Source organism: Colossoma macropomum, unplaced genomic scaffold (assembly GCF_904425465.1).
Source record: "Colossoma macropomum unplaced genomic scaffold, Colossoma_macropomum, whole genome shotgun sequence".
Lineage (NCBI taxonomy): Eukaryota > Metazoa > Chordata > Actinopteri > Characiformes > Serrasalmidae > Colossoma > Colossoma macropomum.
The window spans coordinates 14,954,922-14,979,861 of record NW_023494798.1 but is presented as its reverse complement, the minus strand read 5'-3'; the positions used below and the strand labels follow the sequence as shown (position 1 = coordinate 14,979,861).

Below are 24,940 nucleotides of genomic sequence, written 5' to 3'. Positions count from 1 at the left end.
TTAATTCTTTATTAGTGAGAGAGAGAGAGAGAGAGAGAGAGAGAGAGAGAGAGAGAATAAGGGAACAGCGAGAGAAAGAAAACGGAGACCTAGTGTGAGAGCGAGAGCTAAAGAGCAGAGGTGACAGCGAGAGGGAGAGCTAGAAAAAGATGTGCAGAAGATAGAGAGTTAAAAGGGAGAGTGGTAAAGAGATGAGAGGGGAGAAAGATATTCAAAAGATAAATGATGAATGGAGAGCAAGAGAAAAGAAGGGGGTCGAGAAGTAGAGAGGCAGAGGAAAAAAGAGACGGAGAGAATTATGATGAGAATCAATAGGCCTCCTCCCTCTTAGATCGTCGTGTCCATCGAGAGCTACGCAGTTTGCGCGCAGTGTCACGTGCTTCCCCCCGACGTCATTGGATTCTCCCCCTCCTAGTCCACTCGCGCTGCTGCGCGTGCGCGTTACCTCTGACAGTAGCGAGCGGAGTAAGAGACGGGAGCGCGCAGAGAGAGCGGAGAGCACGTAGTTCAGCCTGGGACTCCTCTGGTGAGTTACAGCTAATAAAACCCTCCTAAGAAAACGCGCCGAACTGCCTGCACAAATGCAGATACACTCCTAGTGTCTGTGGCTTTTGTGCTAGACTGCAGTTTCTGAGTTACTCTTTGTAGTGTTTGACCAAACGCTTTGACAGCGCATGCTGCTCGGTACAGCGCCAGTCTCCTGTCGTGTTGTTGCCTTTCGGTGCTGTCAGCATGTCCACCAGGGTCATTTATCATCTGGTACACTGCAGTCTCGCCGTGCCTGGTCACTTCAGAACTCTGTTCTTTCATTCATTCTGTCCGTGATGTCCGTAACGCAGCTCGCTTCTTCAGCTGGTCTATCCAGCCAGTCAGCTATCAGATGACTGACTGCACAGCGTGTGTTGTTTACACTGTGAAGTGGGAGGGAGAGCGAGCTTTCATTTTAGCTAGCTTGCTAAAGAGCGCAGGCTAAGTGAAACCCAGCAGCTCAGGAGTTTTTTTCAGTTTTTCAGAGGTTTTAAAAACACAAAAAGCAAATAACTTTGCTTTTATAACGGCCTAAATTACGACTGCAGACATGGGCTGATTTATATAAGACGCCTGAGCGTGACAGTTGCTCGACCTATTCATCTTTCAGCCTGTCAGCTGTTGAGAGAAACGAGCTGCTGCTGCATGTGTAAGGATGGGGTTTGAATTGTTATTCAGTCCTGAGGAGAAAGTAGTACAGCACAGGCAGGTGCTGAGGTCAGTAAAAACACACTCATTCTCCCCAGCCTCGGTCATGGACGCTGACTTGGTGAAGCAACTTCTGGGCTCTGTGTTTTTTATATTGCTTTTCCGCTCTGAATGCATCCTACAGAGCCACAGTTCTTCTTCATTTGCTTTTCCATTTGAGCTCTAAGATTGAAAGGGACATGGTGTGGTATATGTCCAGATATTCTGCTGGGTGTTGCTGGTGTTTTTCAACACAATACTTACATATAGAAATAATAAATTGGAAAAGTTCAAAAAATGCACCTATACTTGTAAAGCTTCTGAGAGTAGGAGTGCTGATCCAGGATCAGATTCCTCTTTTATCCTCAGTGACCTTACTGACAAGAGCAGATCATGATCAGCACTCCTACTCTGAGATGCTTCAGGAATACAGGCCCAGATTTCAGCGATCATAATTTTGTTACCGTGGTTCATATAACCTGTTCTTGACAAATCTCCAGTTTTACATATTTTTAGATTTGGAATACATTCAGTCTTCGTACCTTATATAAATACCACGTCTTGTGGATTACATGTGAATATCATTGCTACTGCCATTGGGTAGATCTTGATAAGAAAGCACAGCTGTTTGTAACATTTATGCGAGAATTGTGGATGGAGAGGGAGCCCTGTTTTCTGACAAGGCCTACGTGTGCTGTCATATTCACTTCCTTCATGTCATAATCCTGGAATTGTACGTATCAAATGTCACAGTGTGATCCTAGATCAGCAGTCTTATTCACAGTCGCCTTGTACGCAAGGGCCTTTGTACCTGCAGACATTTGAAAGCTCAGAAACTGATTGCATAAGTCTTGCTAGTGCTGCCTTTTTGCTGTAACACCTGAGCAGATGTGTAGGTGTAGACTGACTGTAGTAATATTGTTTAATCTTTTAAATGCCTTTCTTTTTGCGCTGTGGGACTTCTTTAAATGGCTTCAGCGTCAGAGTAGGACATAGTTGGGTGCATTGTTCTATGGGCCTAGCCCTAGACTAACTCAGACATGCTAAAGTGAACGTCCATCTCAGCCATATATACAGGGCTGTACAAAAGTGTTAACTATCTAAGACATGTAAAGCCATTTATTTGGGCAGTAAGCCTTTATTTCTACAAAGCTGTGACATTAGTATAAATACAAATAATCAATGCATTCAGATTTTACATTTGTGAGTATTAGCTTAACCATTTCCAAAGCTCGCCTCGAGGAAGCCCAATGTTTATAGTTACCATCCAGTGCCTGATTTGGTTAATCAGTTTTTCATTACATTAAATCAAGTGATGGAATTTAACAAATCAATGAAATGGCTGGAGTGCACCAAGAAATCAGAAACAAACCTATGGGTATCTAAATATATCCTTCTAATCAACCCATTAATAACTTTCTTAAAAAACAAAAACGTTACATTTCACTTTATTTAAATTATGTGTATATATTCTAATATTCTGGCAAAAAAAACACTTACTGCCAAGATGAATAGTTTGTTTTTTTTTTTCTTAAATTCTCTTAAATCTTGTTCTCTGGTCCTGGCCAGTGTGCCCAGCTGCAGTAGTGATCAGGCTTATCGTGAAGCTCTGTTGATTTGGTGGTTTCTATTTCAAGGCTATAGTTTGATAAACCAGTAGTGAGTGATAGGTACACTACATGTGAAATTTGGCCTTTGTCTTAAAGTAAGAATACTACAGACCCAAACAACCATGCTTTACTCAGCCTTTTACCATATATAATCTTGTGTAATGCAATCTGTGACAGAGTAAGTAAAACAAATCAGTTTAAAACTGGATGGGAAATCATGTAGCATATGTTCTAAAACAGGAGTGTTGAACAGTGTAGAAGGTGTGATCATTCTACATCACAGGCCAATGCTTTAGGTACAAACTCTGGTCCTAGAGGCCAGGTGTCCAGCACAGTTTGGTATTTCACCTCTTTAACAAACCTACCTGACCTGGTAATAAAGTATTGAGATGAGTCAGGTGAATTTGAGCTGGGAAATCACTAAAGTGTGCAGGACGCTGGCCCTCCAGGATCGGAGTTTATCGCCCATGTTCTAAAACATGGGCCTGTAATGTTAAGTGTCTGCACCTCTTCAGATCTAGAGGACATTGAAGGTCGGTTTTTCAGGGATGGATTAAACTTAGTCTTGGACTAAACTGTAAAGACAATGGTCTTTTACCATTAAGAACCACTTTCCCAGACTCAAGTTAAGCCTAAGTTTAAACTAAATGTTCGTAATATGTATATACATGTAAAAGTTTGGGCACCCCGATCAAGTTGATTTTTAAGCAAAATACGGATACAATTTTCTAGACAATAATTATGTCATATTTTCTATTTTATGTTAATTTTTTAAACATTCTGTACTAAAATTTGCAAGATTATGCAATATTTGAGGTTTTTGCCTGTTGATGATGTATTAACTTTTCGACTCAGGGTATTCAAACTTTTGCATACGATTGTATATGTAGGTGTGCATGTCTGAGAAAATCTAAAGGTGTCATTTTACTAGTTAAATTATGTTCTTGTTGATAAAATTAAAGCATTTGTGTTAAGTTTGCTGATGAAACTCTAGAATAGGAGATTACTTAAATTCAACATTAATAGCGGCTGAAGTCCACTTCTAATGGCACACTTGATAACTGGCAACAGGAAGCCTCTGTTAGGGTTGGTCTTGGCCCATCCTGTATAAAGATGATAGCTTAAGCCTGTTTGGAATGTGTGGGGAATCAGGGGGGCAGATAGAACTGGAATTCTAGCTGGACAGCAGCTCTCTCAGCCTTGGCAGAATGCTTCAGACTCCAGAGGCAGGAGATTAGAGTCTTTTCATTCTCAACCAAGCAGCAGATCTTTTTCCTCAGCCCATTCAGTTGCAAGACAGTGATGCAAAGCACTGTGCTCACAGAAAGGAAAGCAGTCTCACAGCTCTGAGCATAAGAGTAATGGCATTGTGGAACAATTTAGGCAGTTGTGCATCTCATTATAGTTTATATAGGCTATGCTGCATAGCATGATGTGATCTGTGCAACATGCAGAGTTAAAAGACTTTCTGAAATGTCTCAATCCTCTGACACTCTGATGATGGGAGGCGGGTCATATTTCCTCAGGGAAAATGAAAGAACATGTTGCATAACGGTGCACATGTATCACACTCAGATAAACCTCTACTTGGTAATTTTTTTCAGAGCATAAGCACGTTCTCTGTCATCGTTCAAAACCACCGAGAAGTCTCACACCCGATGTCAGTTCCTGTAAGCTTTTCACTGTGGTTAAATATAATCTACCTCTTCTTTTATAGGCTTCAGCATTGGTGGCACCATCTTTGTCTTTATGGTAATTACATATTATTCCTTGCGGTGAAATGAATTTAAAATCATTGTATGAATCTACTGCAATAAGTATGGTAGTGCTCTAAGCAGTATGTCTGAAGCACATGTTTGAATGCAGCGCTTATTTTTATCTCCTTTTGACCACCCCAACCTTATTCGCTGGTGAGACACAGACCAATTTACCCGACCCCCGACCCACCCCCGCTCTTCGCTCCAGGGCCATTGTGTCCCTCTCCTTCTCTCTGCACCCATTTATTCTGTTTTTCTCTCCACAGTGCTTACTCTCCATCTACCTCCCTGCTTTGATCTTTCTTGCCTAAAACCACAGATCTGGCACACGCAGATCACTCTGCTCTGTAGCCTCTCATCACGGGCGCTGACAGCACCAGTGCCAGAGCAGGGCCCCAGGGCGCAGAGTGCGGGGGTGTCTTGATGGACAGGGAGCGAGGGAGGATGGTGGAGAATAGGGGGGTACAGGGGGGCTGTTTTCTAGTTCAAGGAAGCAGAATTACTGCAAGCTGTGTAGTCGCTCAGCCTCTGAATAACAATAACAATAAAAATAATAATTAAGGGTTTAAAAATGTTTCAGTGCTTTGTGATGCATCGGTCTGAAGGTGGCTATTCAACTTTGTCGATTTTGTAATTGTAGACTTGATTCTAATTGTTTGTAATGATATTCAAGTGTGCTTTTTTTGGCTAAAACAAAAATTGTCAGCTATTTTCTGCTGTGTAAATAGTTCCTCCCATCACATTTTGCAATTTTAAGTTTTTAAAATAATTCTGAATTGTACAAAAATAATCAAATTGTTGTGAGGCCAGAGGTTTACATGAATAATAATAATTACAATCATAATAATACATTTCCTGAAGAAAATGCAGAGTGATTAGGCATCTTACGCTGTTCCCAGATGGTTGTTCATAGGTACCAAAGTATTATACATGTTATTTCATGGCTTTTGCCAAGGTGTTGATAGGTGGTTGCTCAGTTGTTCTTATGGTTCTCCAGATGGTTGCTCAGGTGTTGCTAAGTGGTTGCTGTGGTATTCCAGGTAGTTGCTAGAGTGTTGCTAGATGGTTGCTGTGGTATCTCTGGGTGTTGCAAGCGTGTTGGTAGGGTGTTTGCTGTGATTGCTAAAGTATGTTCCGTCATTGCTAAGGTGTTGCTAAGTGGTTGCAATGATATCTCTTGTGGGTATTGCTAGGTGGTTGCTATAATACCTCTTGTGAATATTGCTAGGTGGTCACTATCATATCTCTGGTAGTTACTATGGGCTTCAAACTGGTTTAGTGGTGTTCTAGATGATTGCTTGGCTGTTTCTTCGTGGTTGCTATGGTATTCCATATGAAGTTATACAATAAAGTTGAATCTAAGCTAATCTAATGGCTAATTGGCTGCGGTGATATAATGGGGACGGTGCTGTGTCCTATAGGGGACGTCATCGTTTAACAATCATTGTATAAAAACTGTATGTTCGATCAAATTGCTGTTTTAGGCTCACCATTCCCAAATGAGATTGAACATTCCGAAGTTAAAATGGTGTCAATATCTTGAAAACTGCGAGATGAGTTACCTGAAAAAATCTAGCAGAGGAAGAAGTAATAGAAGAGGAACCTTTATAACACACAATCCTTAATAACAGTGGGGGTAAATACATTGAACTGGCACTTTCAAAATCATGCATCACAACATACATGAATTATTATCAATTCATTATGTATCAAAATCAATTATTGCATCATTTCGAAAAGTGGTGATTCAATATGCATCGTTTTGTACTTCAAGAGCCGAATGTAATACATTATGGTGACATTTAATAGTAGTAGTAATAGTAATAGTGGATTTAATGTAGCCATATTGCTAAAATGCAATTTTTGAGCTATTTTGAAATGTAGTAATAATAATAATAATAATAACAACAACAATAATAATAATATAATAATAATAATAATAATAATAATATAATAATAATAATAAAAAGTCATGATGTACTGTTTTCATTATCTACATTCTACTACTTTATAAATAGTTTCTTCTAGTCGTGTTTAATTTTAATAAGTAGTCAGAATCATGACAAAAATTCAATACCAGAAATTAATTTCACAACAACAGCAACATGTTTTATTTTGTATAGCGCCATTCTCAATTTCAAGTTCACTTCATAGTGCTGAGTGCTGCAGTTTATAGGGAGCAAGTGAAGGTGTTCTCTCTGAGGGGCATTCATGCGTGAGCATTATGAGTCCGAAAGAAGTGATTCGCACTTCTTTTTCGTGATTTTCGTGATACGAGTGTCAGAATTAGGGGTGCGGGAAAAAATCGATTCTTAGATGCATCGCGATGCGGACATGAACGATTATGAATCGATTCACAAATGTCAAAAATCTATTTTCTAAATATTTAATTTATAACGTAATGTTAACAGAACGCAAAAGGCGGAACTTGGAAGTGCGGAAGTGCAGCACCCAGACAGTCTGTTGCGGCACATAACAAACACACAACTGGATGAGTGAGAAATCCGACCGGCTTTCCTGCATTAAAAGCCAGGTTAGCTCAGGAGTCACAACACAAATGATAAGAAGAGCCATTTTGTCCTTTCAACAAAAATCAAACCACCTTGGGAGCCACAACATTTAATGTCCAGTATGTCTCAGTATGTGATGATGATCTAGTTTAGGCTAAACAATATAAACAAAAACGCAGATTTACTTCGCTCTTCTTTAAGCTTCAGCTATAGCCACTTTCCTCCCATCTCCGCCAGAAAACTTTTGATCAGAAGTAGATCAGTTAAATGTCTCTCAACGTTCGACTGATTTACGAGGCTGAAGTCACTTCTTATTCTCCAGCTTCTTGTTCGAATTTACCCGTTCCACCTTAAATTCTAACTGAGGCGCCAAATGTAAATGCGGCACCATTTAAGGTGGAACGGAAAAATTCTAAAGAGAAGCTGACTTCAGCTTCGCCACTTTTTAGTGTGTGATAGTCTGACAGTCTGATACGTTTAAAGTATGAGGAAACCAACTGTGCTGCTTATAAATGCGAATAACGCATCGTTGCTATGTGACCTGCAGTCTGCACGCCGGTTCTCAGTAGTTGCGAAGCAGGGCTTTCGCGCAATGTTGCACACGTCCTGTCTCAAAGATACTTTACTGACACAGCGATCCCCCCCGTCTCTACAACGAGACCAAAACCGAATAGTTATAAAATCACTAAAGAAAATGGGTAGAATAGCTGTAACATGTGCTGCGTGGACATCCATTACCACTGAATCCTATTTCACCGTAACTGCGCATTTTATCGCAGATGAGTAGCAGCAGCGTCTCCAAACTAGAGCAGTGAATGAGAGCCTTCTAGTTCACTTGCCACATCACTTCCATTTGTTTTATTAAAAAACATATTGGAAGTAAATTCATTATGGATCATTACAAATACTTTGCTTTAAAAGTACCAAGTCACTTTAAATAACAATAACACTGAGTCACTTAGTCACTTTAAAATGTATATTGTCTCTATATTCTGTGTATATTTTGTGTATGTTTTGTGTATATTTAATATATTTCAGTTGGTTTTTCTTGTATTTTCATTTTTACTTATTTACTTTCTGTAGAGTGATTAGCTGAGCCTCACCACAAGCATTTCAATGCATAAATGTCCTGACATGTTGTGCAAATGACAAATAAACTTGAAACTTGAACTCAAAACTTGAGCTCACACAGTGAGAAAATAGAAATGCTATATAGAAAAAAAAGATGCATCGAGATGCATCGATAATCGTTTTATAATCGCATCGCAGCCCTCTGAATCGTAATCGAATCGAATTGTGAGGTGCCTAAAGATTCCCACCCCTAGTCAGAATCAACAGAAACATGCCTCCCGCTTGCTGGGGAAAGCAAAATAGTGGGCAGAATGTGTAACAGCCTATACTACTTTAGCCACACTAGGGATATTCATTGTTGTTTTATGATTCCCCGTAGTTTGATCTGTGATGGAAAATAAAGACGGGCCAATGTGAGGTTCTCTGCAATTAGTGCAAAAAATTAGACATTGTAGCTTTCCAAGTGCACCAAACCTTTTCCTTGGTCACTTTGTATGCACGAGTGTATTTGTGTCTGTGAGTGCCTGCATCAGCCAAGTCACGCTTCAGCAATACTGCATTACATAACCATCCTACCAGTCCTAATGCCCTCATCAGGATCCCAGGCAGTCTATGTGGATATGCTTTCGTCACTCTGAAGGGATGATTATGTTAGAAAACCTTGTTTTTTTGTTTGTTTGTTTTTTAAGTTTTGAGTTTGCGGTGTAACGCTTGGTCAACAGGGACCTGGTTTTGTGAATAGATGAGCCCAAACCTATTCAAGCACAATTACTGTTTGATCTACTTTGCATGAGACTAAAACAGATGCTGTAATCATATGCGGCAGATTAGCTTAGCAGTCACAGCGCTAATACAGAAAACAGATGGCATTCTTATCAATATGTTTGATTATGGGAATGTGTCTCTTTTAAAGAAGAATACTGCATTCAGTAGCTGTGCAACAGCACTGGTGCCATTTTAGAGAGTAATCAGGACCAGAGGACCGGACAGACAATTGTATTTACAATTCATTTTTGTATTTAGTTATAAAGGCATCTGGAAATTTGGTTGGAAAACATAATGGAACAAACACTGTTGTCTGCTTATGCACTGCAGTCATAGTAACCATTGCTTTTGCAATGACATTGGGAAATCTACAAGATTTCATACTGAGATGTCCTATCAAGAGGCTTTGTTTGCAAACATGCTCGGCATTGCCTCATGTCTTAGTCATCCTGCAAAAGCACAGCCAAAAGGTTTGTGGGGAAAAGAAGGAATAAAAGAAAGGAATAATAGAAAAGAAATAGAAAAACAAAAGACTTTTTCATTTATTTTTTGTAATATTTGTTTTATTTTACAATGAATCCTCTGTATGGCTACATTACAAATATATGCCTCTTACTCTCTTAGATCCAGCTGCTGTGTGAGGAGACCAAAGTGGTAGAGGAAACCCCCCCCGCCCCCCCACCCCACCTTGTGGGTTATTAGCTGAGGTGTGCCCACCTGCATTCCTGCATTCCCCCCAACTGTACTGCCCTCTGGCACCACTATGGAGGGGGATGCAGTGGAAAATCTCATAGACTTTGATATGCCTTCCAGTACAGAAGGGACAGCGCCCTCTGCCGTTGGTCCGCCCAGTGGAACTGACTTTTTCTCAGGTGAGCCTCTTGTCCCAGAGCCAGCAAATGCAGCCCATATAAAGCTCCCGGAGCCCATTGCCCCTACACCGGCTGTACGTGAGTCAGCAGAGGGTGACGACAGTGATGCCACAGAGTCTGCAGACAGTGAGAACGAGGCCACAGACTCGCCCTCCCACCATTCAGAATCCCGTCGGTCATCTTCTTCATCCAGTCACAGTGCCGAGGACCCAGATGTGGCAGAACGACGAGAATTCATGAAAACCTATGTAGAGAAGTTGTTTCATGGAAGGTGAGACAGTGCTGACAATGTGCTTTCCTAGCCAAGATGTGCCATATATATCATACATCAAAGGCACTGGTTGTCAGTCCTGGTCCTGGAGTTGCACTGCATGTGCACACCTGATCTAATTAATGAACAAGCGCTTCTTGACTTTAAGTTGTTCATAAGTTAAGTTATGTTAGAGCAGGGAAAGCAGGTTTAATCCAGAACCAGGATTGGTAACCACTGATTTACACACTTTAAAAGTCTGTGTTAGAGTTATGCCGTGGAAGTACCACATTTGTTTCCCTAAAGAGCTTCGTAATGGATAGTTCTTTAACAGACCATTTTTCTAACTAAGACATGCAAGGGTGATGAAACTTTTTCAAGGTCAGATAACCTCTGCATACTGTTAAGGTTCTACTCTGATTAAAGAACTATCACCAAGCCAAGAACTATTTAACAACCTTTGCTTTTAACACGGTCAGGATATCAGAACTCATCTGGTGTTAGTATTTGTTTGCATTCAAAAATGTATTGACATGCTGAAAGGGACCTGCTTCCAGCTAAGAACTCTTGCCCTGTTTAGCTAATCTATATAGGATTAAAGGGCCCCATATCATGGAAAAGTGAATTTGACTCACTTTCTTGAAATAAAAGTTTAATTAAAGTTTTAAAATGTACCATTTAATCCCCAGTCCACACAGCTTTTGTATGGAAACTAAGCTACAAAAACAACCCACTTCAAATTCAATGTATTAGTAAAATTACAAAAACCAACACATGTACACATATCTGCTTGTTAAGCTTACAGTTGTTTAGTCCCACCTATTAATGGTGAATTTATAAGGAGTGTTGTAGTCCAGGCTGCTTTTTGAATGAGTCTGAAAGGCACAGTACTAAAAGCAACCTGCTTAATTCTAAGAGATAAAGAGAAGTTGGAAAACGGTCATATAAAGATGAATTATGACTATTTTGATACATACTTACACAAATGTGGACTTCAGTGGAAAATATAAAATACACGAAAAATGTAGGATATGAAGTATAGTTATGTTCTTCAATGTAATTATCAATAAGGGATGGCCAGTATGCCAGAATTTTATTGTTATCCTGGTGCATTTTGTTATTGAGCATATCATGGATAGCATCAGCACTTAAAGAATGTTGAACAACTTCATATTTTTTTACGAAGAGGACACAATTACTTTAGTGCAGTGAAATATGTGAAACACTGAACAAAAATCATTGTATCCATGATTTTAAATGTGGTCCCTAAGCATGATTTTCTTTTTGTTTTTTGGCTCCAGAGGCATACTTGGACACAATCAGCCAGTCCCTTTTTTCCTCCTCTCTCGAGCATCTTAGACAACATAATAGTACAGCACTAATCCAGAAGCTGCAGAGCCCTAAGAAGCTGCTTCTGTCAGTTACCGGGTAGAGCCGGCACTGCGCCCACCCCTAGTAATCATGGGTTATGGTCTACATTGTTTAGCCACTGAAGTGAACTAAACCGTTCACTTAATTCCTCTCTCTGCCTCTCTCTTTCTCTCTCAGGGAGGACTTTGACCAGGAGGAGAAAGCACGCTTTGGCGAGTTGTGCAGTGGAGAGAATGGCAAAGGCAGGGAGTGGTTCGCAAAATACGTCAGTGTTCAGGTATGAGAGAAGAAAAGCTCTTTAACCACAACCAGTGTCTGGACGTTTATCCCCAGTGTATACACACAGTACATTAGAGCACTTGACGAGTAAACTAGGTCCAGCAGAGTATACAATAACGATACATTGTCCCTATTAGTCTCTATTAGTACCTATTAAAAGCAGCTCTTTGGCATCAGAGCAAGAGAATGATATATGATATGGTGACGGACACATGGGGTACATTAATATGATGATGTTACGGCTTGCTTTTCCACAGCGCTGCAACTCTAAATGTGTGAGTGAACAGACGTTCTACAGGCTGGTGCAGTCCTTTGCAGTTGTGCTGTTTGAGTAAGTGTAAAGTCAAAATCCAAAATTTCAGTAAAATGTAATACTGAAGACATGCCCTGGAAAATGCTTAATAGCACCTCTTTCTGTCCCTGCTAAGTTTTTCCTTTTTGCTGAGATTATGTGTAACTGACCAAATGTCATGGAAAGTCATGATAAATATTCTTACAGAGAAAATGAAATTTCAAAAGCATGTGATTTCACAGGTCATTTGCATTCTGCTCCTCATTACCTTGAATGCCAAGCCTACATCTTCCTGTTAACCCCTACTTCTGTAATATGATTAATGGAAGTGAACCGTGTCATTTTTAAATGTCAGGAACTATAAATGCCTCTCTAGCAGGCTTCTCTAATGAGGCTTTCAGACTACACACATTTTTGAGTCTGAATCTGAGACTAAAGGAAACATGACATTGCTATCACCTCTCAGTCAGTTTGTCCTGGCTTGGAGTCTGATGATCTAACTGAGTGGACAGGCTTTATTTGTGTTTCATTGAGACATAGGCCCAAGTAGTCACGTAGCATTCTTGGAAATCATTCCACAACTAAATTTCCTGAAGACTTCCTGTAGAGTCAATATTTGTATATGTGTGTGTTACCAGTACAGTCTGAATATGCGCCGTCAGTGTGTCATGACCTCCAGCTGGCCTCTGTTTTGTCTGATTGACAGATGCTACCAGATGGATGACTATAGCCCTGCCAAGCACTTAATGACCATGTGCTTCACTTACTATTACATCGGTAAGACCTGGGCGATCACTTTAAATGCAAATGTTTTTAAATATAAATGTATTTTATGTTAATTTAATCTTGACTTCAGAAATGTAGTCTGCCAGACCTTTGACATTTGTCATTGGCTTATCTTATTATTCTTTCTTCCGTATGAAAGTTTATATCATGATTACACTATCTGGTGCTATGCAGAGAAGCATGAGTTTCCCGATTCATTTTTATTTCTTCAAAAGTATTTCTGTACTGCTGTTGGCCTTGGCTTGCCCATTAGAGCCTGGACATTGTAGCTGTAGTAATGTCTATTGTAAATAGTGTTATACAAATAAAATTTAATTCAATTAAATAGAACAGATGAATTAAACCTATAGGTTTATTTTGGTAATTTTTTGAAAAGTCATCAGCACTTCAGTCTAGCTCAAGGTCCTCTCCTATTTCATATCTGCTCTGCTTTATTTGAGTGTTTGTGCAAACGTGTGTGTTTGTGTGTGTTTATTTGTGTGTGTCCTATGTATTAATCCCCCATCTTCCAGGGAAGTTGCAGCTGTCACCCACGGAGCTCCTGGAGAAGCCGAGTGCGGGTTTAGACTCGTACCTGCGCAGTGGGAAGGTCTGGTTCTCAGGCAAGAAGGACATCGCTGAGAGACTGCTGAAAAATACAACCGCTAAGACTGATATGAAGAGTTTTTTTGGAGGCCTAGAGAGCAAACTGAGGGGCCCCTCCACCCGCAAGAATGAGTGAGGAACTCTGCTCTCCCCTCAGGCTTTACCTACATTTATTAAGGCCAAACCTCTCTAAAATAGTAATCTCAAATAGACTTATGTGATTTCTGACAATGTATAATGTACTGTTATCTATAAATAATGAACAAAAGAATAAGCCTTATTGACACTAAATCCTACTTTTTGCAGTTATATTTTTACCTATCTTGCTATTTAGCTAGCTACTGGTCACACTTAAATATTCAAAATAATGATGTGTACCATTATATAACAGCCTAAATTTAAAGCCCTGTTTGCACCCCTGATAAGCCTTGTAGCTCCAGTTGTTTGTTCTAATCCAAACAACTCTTCTGAATGTGCCTCACAGACATATAATGCATTCACGCATGAAATTCAGGAACAGACAATAATGTGCAAAAATATGTATGTAATCTGTATGAAAATACATTTTGTACCTGTTATTAATACTTTAGTCTTCATGGCTTAATATAGATATCATCCATTGGAAGCTATTGGACATCATAGTAATACAATGTCTCATTGTAAGTGTACTTTGTTCACCTAGGTTTACATTTGAATTGCTTTATGTAGGCTACAGCTACCAGATATTTGTCCCCATCACTTCTCAGAACAAATTTGCATTGCTGAATAGCTTTGTAGCTTCACTGTAAAACTGAAGAAGCAAACTTTGGACACCAAACGTCTCTAAACGATCGATTGAGGAGAATACAGTGTAAATTAATGTTTTTCCAAACTGTAATTTTAAAAAGTACAAGGGCCATTTCTGTGATCACATTCAGACTCTTTGTGTCTGTTTCTTTTGCCCACAGAGAGGCAGAGAGTCCAGCAGAAGGAAAACCAAAAACACCAGGTAAATTATTTTTTAATGATTTTGCTTATTTACTTGTCATAAGGACGTTTTTAGTAACAGTGGCAGCAGTGAGAGGAAGACCAGTAGCCTGCAATCTTCAGATCTACATCCACATCTCTTAGTATGTAGGTGTGTATGTTTGAGATTCGATTCAGCAAGCCTCTGGTTTCTGGTTCCCAGATCCACAGAGCTGTGCTTGTGTTTAGGCTGTTTTGAATGTTTACTGACTGTCCTTTAGCACTGCCTTTTTTTGCTTGATTGAACTCCAGTCTACCTCTCAATCTGTCAGGCAATGAGCAGTCACTGGCTGTAAACGCAGCTTTCCTCAAGAGCAATGCCGCGAGCGTGTCACAGCGTGCCCTGAGCTATATTCAAGTCTGCATGTTTTCTCCAGCACTGCTGTGTTTCTCATGAGTGGGAGAATTTGTGTGAATGTGTATGGTTGTCTGCTACAGCATCTCCACCTGCATCACCAGAGAAGAAGGAAGGAGAGAAGATTTACCTGTATACGCACCTCAAGCAGCAGCCAATTTGGTGGGTGGTTGTTTATTCATTGTACAAGTTTAATTAAAGCTGTTGGTACATTAATGTCTAATTCCAGAATTGCCATGCAGTGCTATGTGTGGCACTTGATGCATTAAATGAGGAATGGAACTATTTCACAATATATTTTATGGTCCTTCGTAAAACAGTACATTACCACTGCTGGCTCTGATGATAGTTATATGGCCGTCATCCTGACACGTACCAAAAAATTACTGCTGACTCCCTTGAAATTATGTGCTTTTTTGTTTTCAAAGGCACACCTTGAGGTTTTGGAATGCTGCATTTTTTGATGCTGTGCACTGTGAGAGGAACAAGAGGTCCCCTACCACAAGGTAAGAGTGGTGAAAAAGATGGTGTTGTGTTTTGGGTGATGTTTCTTTGAGTGTATCATACTTAAAAAGTATCATTTGTGGAGTTGCTAGTCTATTAGGTACCTTGTATTTACACTCTATTTTATCAGGTACACGTAATCTACCATATACAGTAGGTGCACTTTGTATACATTTTCAGCACGGCAGTGAAACTAACATGATGGGGCCTTGTGTTGAGTGTTGTGCTGATACGAGTGACTGTGCAGTACCTAGTCAGTAATTTAAATCTACTAAGTGCACCTACAGTACTGTGCAAAAGTCAGAGACCACTCTTCATTTATTTAAATTCCACTCAAAATGCCACAAACATATTTATTTTAGTGTCAGAAATAAAAGCAGAAACACATTTTTCAAAGAAAATTACAAGATGCCTGAATATAACTGAATATATATATATTAGGGGTGCGGGAAAAAATCGATTCTTAGATGCAACGCGATGCGGACGTGGATGATTCTGAATCGATTCATTCAACGTCAAAAATCGATTTTCCAAATATTTAATTTATAATGTAATGTTGACGGAACGCAAAGGGCGGAATTTGGAAGTCAGTAAGTGCAGCACCCGGACAGTCTGTGGCGGCACATAACAAAAACACAACTGGATGAGCGAGAAATCCGACCGACAGCCTCTGCATTAAAAGCCAGGTTAGATCAGGAGTCACAACTCAAATGTTAAGAAGAGCCATTTTGTCCTTACAACAAAAATCAAACCACCTTGGGAGCCACAACATTTAATGTCCAGTATGTGTCAGTATGTGTTAATGTCCTAGTATAGACTAAACAATATGAACGAAAACGCAGATTTACTCTGCTCTGCTTTAAGCTTCAGCTACAGCCGCTTTTCTTCCCTCTCCGCCAGAAAACTTTTCCTCAAAAGTTGAATAGTTTCTTGTAAAATGTCTTTCAGCTTTCGGCTGTTTTACGAGGCTGAAGTTGCTTCTCATTCGCCGGCTTCTCGCTGAACTTTCCCGTTCCACCTTAAATTCTGACTGAGGCGCCGAAGGTAAACATGGCACCTTATTTCACCGTAACTGCGCATTTTATCACAGATGAGTAGCAGCAGCGTCTCCAAACAAGAGCAGTGAATGAGAGCCTTCCAGTTCTCTTGCCACATCACTTCCATTTGTTTTATTAATAAAAGATATTGGACATAAATGCATTATGGATCATTACAAATACTTTGCTTTAAAAGTACCAAGTCCTCAGAAAGTAAGAAAATAGAAATCATGTATAGAAAAAAAAGATGCATTGAGATGCATCGATAATCGTTTTATAATCACATCGCAGCCCTCTGAATCGTAATGGAATCGTGAGGTGCCTAGAGATTCACACCCCTTATATATATATATGATGGACAGAAACACCTGTGGATTTCTTCAGATCTGAAATCGAGTTATGTTTATCTGATGTTGACAGTTTTGGTGGTCTACCTGGTCTTCCATGCTTGTGAGGAGCTCCATTTGTTCCATATTTTTATTCAGTTTTTTGAACTCCAGTTTTGGAAACTCCTATTTTTTTTTTTACTTATTTTCCTTTGACTTTCGGCTTCCATATCCAAGTATATCTTGTACTTAACGGCCATTTTGAGTAGAAATTAAGTAAATGAAGAGTGGTCTCTGACTTTGCAGATTGCCTAATACACTGGCAATCCAGGGTATATTTTAAGGACAAGAAGTCAGAGATCTTATGTTGCACGCTTGGAAGTCTGACATATACATTCTATTCTTACACATCTAATTCAGTTAGAATTCAGTTAGTGAAGGGCTTGGTAGTTGATGAGCTGGTTCAGGGAAAGTTGTTTGAAACCTTCAGTGACCCTCCAGAGTTAGAACTGGAGAATTGTGAAATCAGCTGGGTGGCAGCTGGGTGTGACTCTAAACGCATTTCAGATCATGTGATTAAAGCTGTTTGTGAAAGAGTGTGAAAGAGCAAGGGTGTGAGACTGCCTTTGTTAAAAGTGTTTAGTAAGTTTTGGCAAGTCATATAAACTGCCTGGGTGAGAAAGCTTGTGTGTGTCTGTGTGTGTTTGTGTGCGTGTGTGTGTGTGTGTGTGTGTGTGTGTGTGTGTGTGTCTACTCACACTTTAGTATTCTGTAAGATGCTTAAAAGGAAACATCTGATATTTACCATGCTCTCCAAGCTCACTTTATGTCCCTGTGGTAGACACTGCTGCAGCCTCTATCTCCTTCTCTTTCTCTCTCTCTGCATGTCACTCTAACCCTTTGTCTCCTTGTGCCTCGCTGCCTCACACAGGCGGACGGCTGAGGAGGAGAAAGACAAGAGGTGTGTCGTTCATTCTGTCTGCTGGCCTAGACACCACTAGACAAAAAAGAGCTAGAAAATAACTAAAAAGAAAGCAAGAAAGCAATAGAACACAATTAAGCTACAGCAGAAAGAGATTGGGACAGGGAAAAAGGTGTTGTGTCCTTTGACCATGTCAGAAGTAAAGGCTAAACTGCAAAAAAATGCTATCTTGGCAAAATAGTCTTAAGTCTAGTCAATATGCTAGAGAAATTGTGTTGTTCTATTGCATGAAAGCACACAATTACCTGCCATTAACATAAAGCACCTTCTCTAAATCAGATTACTTAAAACAAGTAAAAATGTCCAGAAATGAGTTAAATAATCCTGTTATATAATGAAAAATATTCTATCTATCCATCCATCCATCCAAACATACATACATACTTACACTGACCAGCCACTTCATTAAGTTCACCTACCTTTTTTATTTTTAAGTCTATTTACTATGTAGGTGCACTTTGTAGTTTTATGATTATAGACTGAAATTCATCTGTTTCTCTGGGTATTTTGTGCCCCCCCCCACCCTGTCCTTCAATGGTCAGGACTACCACAGAGCAGGTATTAAATGTGAATCATTCTCAGCACTGCAGTGACACTGACGTGGTGGTGGCATGTTAGTGTATGTTGCACTGGTACAAGTGGATCAGGCGCAGCAGTGCTGCTGGAGTTTTTAAACACTCACTGTCCACTCTATTAGACACACCTTGTTGGTCCACCTTGTAGATGTAAAGTCAGAGACGATAGCTCATCTGCTGCTGCACAGTTTGTGTTGGTCATCCTCTAGTCCTTCAACTGTGGTCACAGGACGTTGACCACAGGATGCTGTCGGCTGGATATTTTTGTTTGGTGGATTATTCTCAGTCCAGCAGCGACACTGAGGTATTTAAAAACCCCAGCAGCACTGCTGTGTCTGATCCTCTCGTACCAGCACAAACACGCCACCACCCAAAGAATACCTACTCTGTGGTGGTCCTGGGGGGTGCTGACCATTGAAGAACAGGGTGAAAGGGAGCTAAAAAAGTATGCAGAGAAACAGATGGACTACAGTCTGTTACTGCAGAACTGCAAATATGTATGGTAAGTGGAGCTAATAAAATGTACAATGAGTATAGAAAAAAGGAGGTGTGCTCCATGAAATGGCATTAAATGGCCTAAACATAAAAAAACTACTTTTTAAAAGATATCATTATTTGCAGTGTGCCAGTGCACCAACTTACTTCATTATGAAATTGTTGTAAGTGTATTGTAGGATTAGTGGATTAGTTAACTTGACCTTTGTACTCTTGTACACTCGACCTGTATTTTGTGAAATTGTCTTATTCCATTGACAGAGAATGTTGCTGGTTTCATTTCCTGGAATAAGCTAAATCTGTCACTTTTACTAGATAAAATTACTTAAAGTAAAAAGGATAGAAATAAGTTGAATAATTTTATAACATTCTTACAACTATCTCAAAATAAGAAATATTAAATATTTAGACTAGATTTAAGGCAATTTCTCTGGCCAGGATATCATTTTTTGCAGTGCACTGCCTTACACAGTCCTGCAGAGTAATGTTAGGGACATTTATGGCTGCAAAGTCATCCTCCTTAGTATCTATATGGGGCACGCAAGTCTGGCAGGAAGTTGCGTGAGAGGCTGATAACAAATTCGCTGAGCTTTTAAAAACAGAGGAAACCATACCCAGAACGGCCCCCAAAAACCTGCTGTGGGTTCATTTTATTTTGTAGTATAGTGCTGTACTTACAAGTTACACTGCTTCCAGTTGAGTAGGTTTTGACCACATAATGTGATTGCACATAATCTCATATATATTTACATATCTGTATATTTACATAATGTGGTTAGGTAGTGACAGCAGAACTGGGCACCTAATTTTTCTCTACCTTTAAACTTCTCTACTTTAAACTTCCAAAAGTTGTCTCAGCCTTATTTATTACGGAACTTCCACACATCCAATTACAAGGTCGGTGATTAGCGTTTGCCATGCCCTGACTGTTCATTAGTTTATTAGGCCTAGATGGAATATTAATATGTAAACTTATATAGCAAACTTATGTATGTTGAGCCCAACGTCCAGCGTCTGCCTCTGTCCAAATATTATTGGCCATTATATGGGCCATTAAGTAACTCATTTAAACTGCACTTCTCCTGGTCTTGCGTGGCGTTACACGATGAATGTGTCAGTGCAGCAGAATGCATTTGGAAAAGTATGTTGAGAATTAAAGGAACACGTCAGTAGTTTCCCTCAGTCCTGAGGTGGTTTCTGAGTAGTAGTGTCTGGGTTTCTTTGTCGTGTCACACTGCTCTCAGTGTGCTGATATCTCTGTACACTTTGTATTTTTTATGTGGATCATGCACTCATTTATGATTGCATGCCTGGAATGCACTGTGCCAGTCATTTGCATGCTGAGTGTTCTTTCTCTTTGTAAGAATGTTCCTTTTACTGTGGGATCCTGTTACTTGATTGTCCCTAATCCTGGTGAACTGGATGTCTCAGACCAAACATAAAACCTTCATGAGACTGCCTCTATAAAGTGACAATTTCATGATCTGGAGACACATTAGAAACATGGGACTATCAACACCAACATGAATCATTTAAGAAATGGTTATAAAGCAATGCTGTATGTTCACTCTTTTTGAAGTGCAATTTAGTAGCTACTTATTACATCAAAAGAAGAAATATTGCAATGTGTCATTTGTTATTCTTTATCTAGCACATTGTTTTATTTCAGGACATGTGGCATGTTGTAATGAACATATGTGGTGGAGGAATTCTGCCATTGCTATGTGGTGTTCATTTATTTTTCTTTTGCTGATTACAATTTGCATTATGTTCATTGTTAACCATGACTACAGCTGGCCACATGGGTTTAATTGATAGATGCTCTGCATACTATGCTTAATTATGTGTATGCATGAGTGCTAATGTCATGCTACATTAGCATGTCTTTGTCTGTACTTTTGCAAGGCTGTTCATTGTGCATTATGCTGTTTGTTTTAGTATCCTGCTCTGTACTTCCTATAGAGGTTTATCTAACAAAGTAAATGATGTTTAAGATAAAGAAAAGGCTCTTGGCAGTGGTCCCTGAGCTTTGTTAGTCTCCCACTTTGTTGGAATCCAAAAAATGATTGGAACTGAGAATGACCTCCAACCTTGAGCTTTGACCTCTGTTGTCAACCTTTTCAGGGAAAAGTGGTGTCACATGACCCAGGAAGAGAAAGATGACAGCTCCCGGATTGATGAAAACATCACCTTCGGACAGCTGGGGTGAGTGACATCACTGTACTGGCCGCATGTTGTGGAAAAACACTAAAGTCAGACAGAAGTCAAAGTAAATAATGCATGTGTTTGTTGTTTTGCCTCACAAATGTGTTGTTGTAAATGAGGACATCTCTGTGTTTCCTCTCAAAGTCAGAGCCTCTCTTAAAAAAGTTGCATGCTTAAATGGTTCTTTGCATCGTGAAATGATTCTTCAGATTGATGGAGAATGTGTTGTGTATTTGATGTATAAATGGGTTGCTAACACAACATGTAAACAAACTGGAGAGGAGAGAAAGAAAGCCATGCAACTTCTTTCATCTGTGCTTTTATGATGCAGTTGATAAGGCATTCCTTATCATATCACCCAAAACATATGTTAATGCCAGGTGTGAATGGGGACTTTGTGTCAGGATTTTGATGATGATGTTGCTGGTGTTTTTCATAGGACCTTCACCCATAATATGCTGGCATTTGGCTTGAGTAAGAAACTCTGCAATGACTTCCTGAAGAAGCAAGCAGTTATTGGAAACTTGAATGAAGGTACAATTCCATCCTGTTTTATGTATTTTGTTCCCCAACAAGTTGCTCTGCATGGCAGATTTTATCAGTCTTCTTTAAAAAGAAGGCTAATGAGGTTCCCTTATGAGTGTGAATAGTTAAAAATTGTACAGTGATTATATAATGATACAATAAGATGTATTTACAGCAAGAACACTATTTAAAGTGGTGTGTTTGTTCTCTTACCCTTTTCTCCTGTTTAGAGCAATACAAGTTGCTGAGTGACCATATTGAGCAGATGGCTGTGGAGTGAGCAGCAGCTACAGATCACACCTGTTCTACTGTACTTCCACATTCAGTCCAGCCTCCTTCGTCAGCTCCATAATAACCAACACTGTTCAGCTTCAGCTGAGAGCTCCATATGATATCATATGGAGTTCTGCTGCAAACCTACTGCATTTTCATCCAGAAACCTACAACACAGAAAACAGTTCAACAGCTATGGTTGATAAAGCATCTATAATGGCAGAAACATTCCACTGCGTCGTTTTATTCCAGCGATGCGCAGGATAGATCAATATGTGCCTACTCTGGTGCAATGTCACAGCAAATATATGTCAGAATAAATATCAATATCTGATGAATCAGCCATATTTTTGATGGTTCTGTTACATGCAATAAATGTACAGTATATAATATACCCAATAACTTACATATCGCAGTTCAGATAATATGCAGAAAGTGTCCTTTACCTAAGTGAAATGAAGCTGGAAAAACTACAAACCCTATCTCACCTATAATGTTCACCTTGTCAGATGAATGCAGCTTAGCTGATTTCTCCTTTTTTCCCATCCCGCTGATTTGTTGCATGCTGTGTTCAGCACATTTTGACAGAGCTGAAATGTACAGATTTTTTTCAGTCTTTAAGTCTTTTAAATTTTTCCTGAGTAGCTCTCTTGATGTTCCCACAGCATAAAGAAATTTACTGTATTGTGACAGACTGTCAAGTCCTTCTAAGCATTTCTAAGCTTTTCGTAGTCTGTCATTTTATAAAATGTGACCCTATATCATTCATGTGCAAAACAGTATTAATATTTTTGTGTTATATGTGTCTCCTACACGTGGTGTGCGAGCCTCCAAAGAGAACGTTGTAACCCAAGTCTGTTCAAAGTGCCTTTGATGATTTCCCCCTTTCCTCGTGCAGTGTTGAAGATGTAAGCCTTCACGTCCACATGATATCCTCCTGTGTGGCTGTTTAAGATTTCAGAGACAAGCAGTGGTGTAGTTAGATTTGCATTTCTCTGTATACTGTATGTGCACTCCAGCTGTATGTGTTTGCGGTGTTTACATATTGTGATTATCGTTCATTTGTGCTAGATTAGGTCAGGGCAGGCTGTCGTGATGCACGATCAGCATGATCTTCTAGAACAGCTGTTTTTAGTGGTACACTGTGTTGCTATCTGGTCTTCAGTGTGCATGTATGTAAATGGTGTCCTGTCAGCATGGTGAATAGAAGAACATTGCAAATTATAGTGTAGTTACATTTCGAGCCAACAGAGGGCAATCATGCTACTCCACTTAGACTGCTGAGCCGTGGAGGAGATTGTTAACCACCAAGTGGGATGTTCTGGAAGATTTATGGAATTATTGAAGTCTCCTCACGTAAGGACAAGGCAAAGTTAATATATTCTGTTTGTAAATACAGAGTTTATATCACTACTGTAATGCATTTTATGCTGTCTTGCAACATGATAGTTGATGCAAAGGGATTATCAGATTGTTAACTGTTTAATTTATACAGTGTGTGTGTTGTCACATGGTGTGCATGGACATAAGGATGTGCGGCATCCATTTTACTGGTAAAATATGTGCTTTGCAAATCATGATGTAATTCTTAATGTAGTGTATTTAAATGTGAATCAATTTGATGTGGTGTCTGAGTTACATTCCCCCAAAGTGCCCTCTGATTCCCTACTGGAATGTACCACTTAGAACATGTTACCCAATCCCATAATGTGTATATTGTGTTTGTAATAAAAGATACCTAAAATCGGTGGTGAACCATAATTATTAGTGCTAGACTTTCAGTTCAGGTCATAAATGTCAAAACTCATGGAAAAACATCTCTGCAGTAATGCTAATTTCTGCTAGCATCCTGTGGGTTTCTAGTAGTTTTTAGCGCTAAAGTTAACGGCAGTTCACATAACCCTTTTATAGCCGTTCTTGATTATACATGGACACTTGAAGCTTGTAAAGACATTCCACAATTTATTTGAAGCTTATAACAGACATTTTCACATATGTTTTACCATTTTTGCCTTATTTTACCTTTTTCAGTGACTTCTTCAGTAAAGAGCTTTGGCGCAGTACTGTCAGTGTTTTCCATTTCTGAAGACCACTGGTTAGACTGCTGCTCTCATTCAGACTCGAGTGACATGTCTAGAACTTTCAAAAGGCCTAGAGTGCCATTTTTTCTCACAAAAGTGGTTCCACCCAAAATTAGGAAAAACAAAATATGATTGGTTGTTTCCACAGTCAGTTCCTACTTATGTTAGTGGTTACGTCTTCAGTTCTACTCCTAGTCCTAACCAATGGGAGAACTTGCTTGGTTGTATCTACCTGGATACCCATGAGAAAAAAAAGGTGGGATAATGCACAGTTCAACAATTTCACGCTTTTGTTTCCAAACAAAACGTAATGAAATAAGTAGTTTTAGAGTAGTATTAGAATACTTGCAAACATTAAATACAGTCTTGTACAAAAATTTGTGGGCTCCTGTTTATATTACGGGTTTTGTAGATTTTATGAGTGTAACGTCTACACATTTTAATGCATATTTATTGTTTATTTGATTAATTTATTGTATTAGAAAAACATCTGAAAAAAACAACGTAGCCTGTGCTAAAGTTATGGCATGTTTTATATATATATTTTTTTTATTTTCCAGCATGTTAAACTTAGGAATTCAGTTGACAATTTGCACTATAAACAGAAAAATGCTACATTTTCGTCCATTCCCTGTAGAGGATGTGTTATCTTAGCATGTTGATTATACTAAATAAAAATGACCTCATGTTTTTAAATCAAAACCCTTTTTAAATCAGAATTTCATCTTTTTCCTATAGTTCCATATAAGACATAGTGGAATCCATGGTCTCTCAACAGATGTTCATTTATCAGTATTTTCTTAGTCATGTGTATACATGTGATGGTGCTGTCTGTCTCAGCGTGTGCATATGTGTGTTTTCATGTGTCCCTGAGTATGACCAGGCTGAGGCAGCTCAATGTGGGAGCATTTAAGACTCCCTGGTTGAAGGAGCTGCCAAATGGCTGCCATGGCTGGCTGAGTGAGTAAACAAACAGCGGTCACACTGGCCCACTCTGATTGGACACACAGTAATGAGCTGTGAAGGGCCAGACACTGGTGTCACACAACGAGAGCTCCACTCCTGCTAATTAGTGCCAGACCTGGAGCTCAGCAAACGCTTCTTATCTCACACATCACTCCTCACTAATCACACCATGTGCTTCATCATTACACACACACATACACATACATGCACTGTATTTATTAGTATTTCTCTCGTTTAAACCACTGAGC

At 39.5% G+C, this 24,940-nt stretch overlaps 1 protein-coding gene across 2 annotated transcripts; it reads left to right on the top strand.

The window, feature by feature from the left end:
- Positions 1-49: 49 nt before the first annotated feature.
- Positions 50-23,406, top strand: kiaa0513 (KIAA0513 ortholog). Of its 2 annotated transcripts, XM_036584615.1 has the most exons (13): positions 50-526; positions 9,553-10,071; positions 11,599-11,698; positions 11,958-12,031; positions 12,699-12,769; positions 13,291-13,495; positions 14,311-14,351; positions 14,807-14,885; positions 15,152-15,229; positions 17,522-17,551; positions 20,767-20,847; positions 21,287-21,381; positions 21,603-23,406. In XM_036584615.1, exons 2-13 carry the CDS (start codon positions 9,692-9,694, stop codon positions 21,650-21,652), a joined length of 1,284 nt encoding a protein of 427 aa, XP_036440508.1. In that variant the 5' UTR covers positions 50-526; positions 9,553-9,691; the 3' UTR covers positions 21,653-23,406. The 2 variants fall into 2 exon arrangements, with proteins under 2 accessions (XP_036440508.1, XP_036440509.1); XM_036584616.1 differs by lacking the exon at positions 17,522-17,551.
- Positions 23,407-24,940: the final 1,534 nt, after the last annotated feature.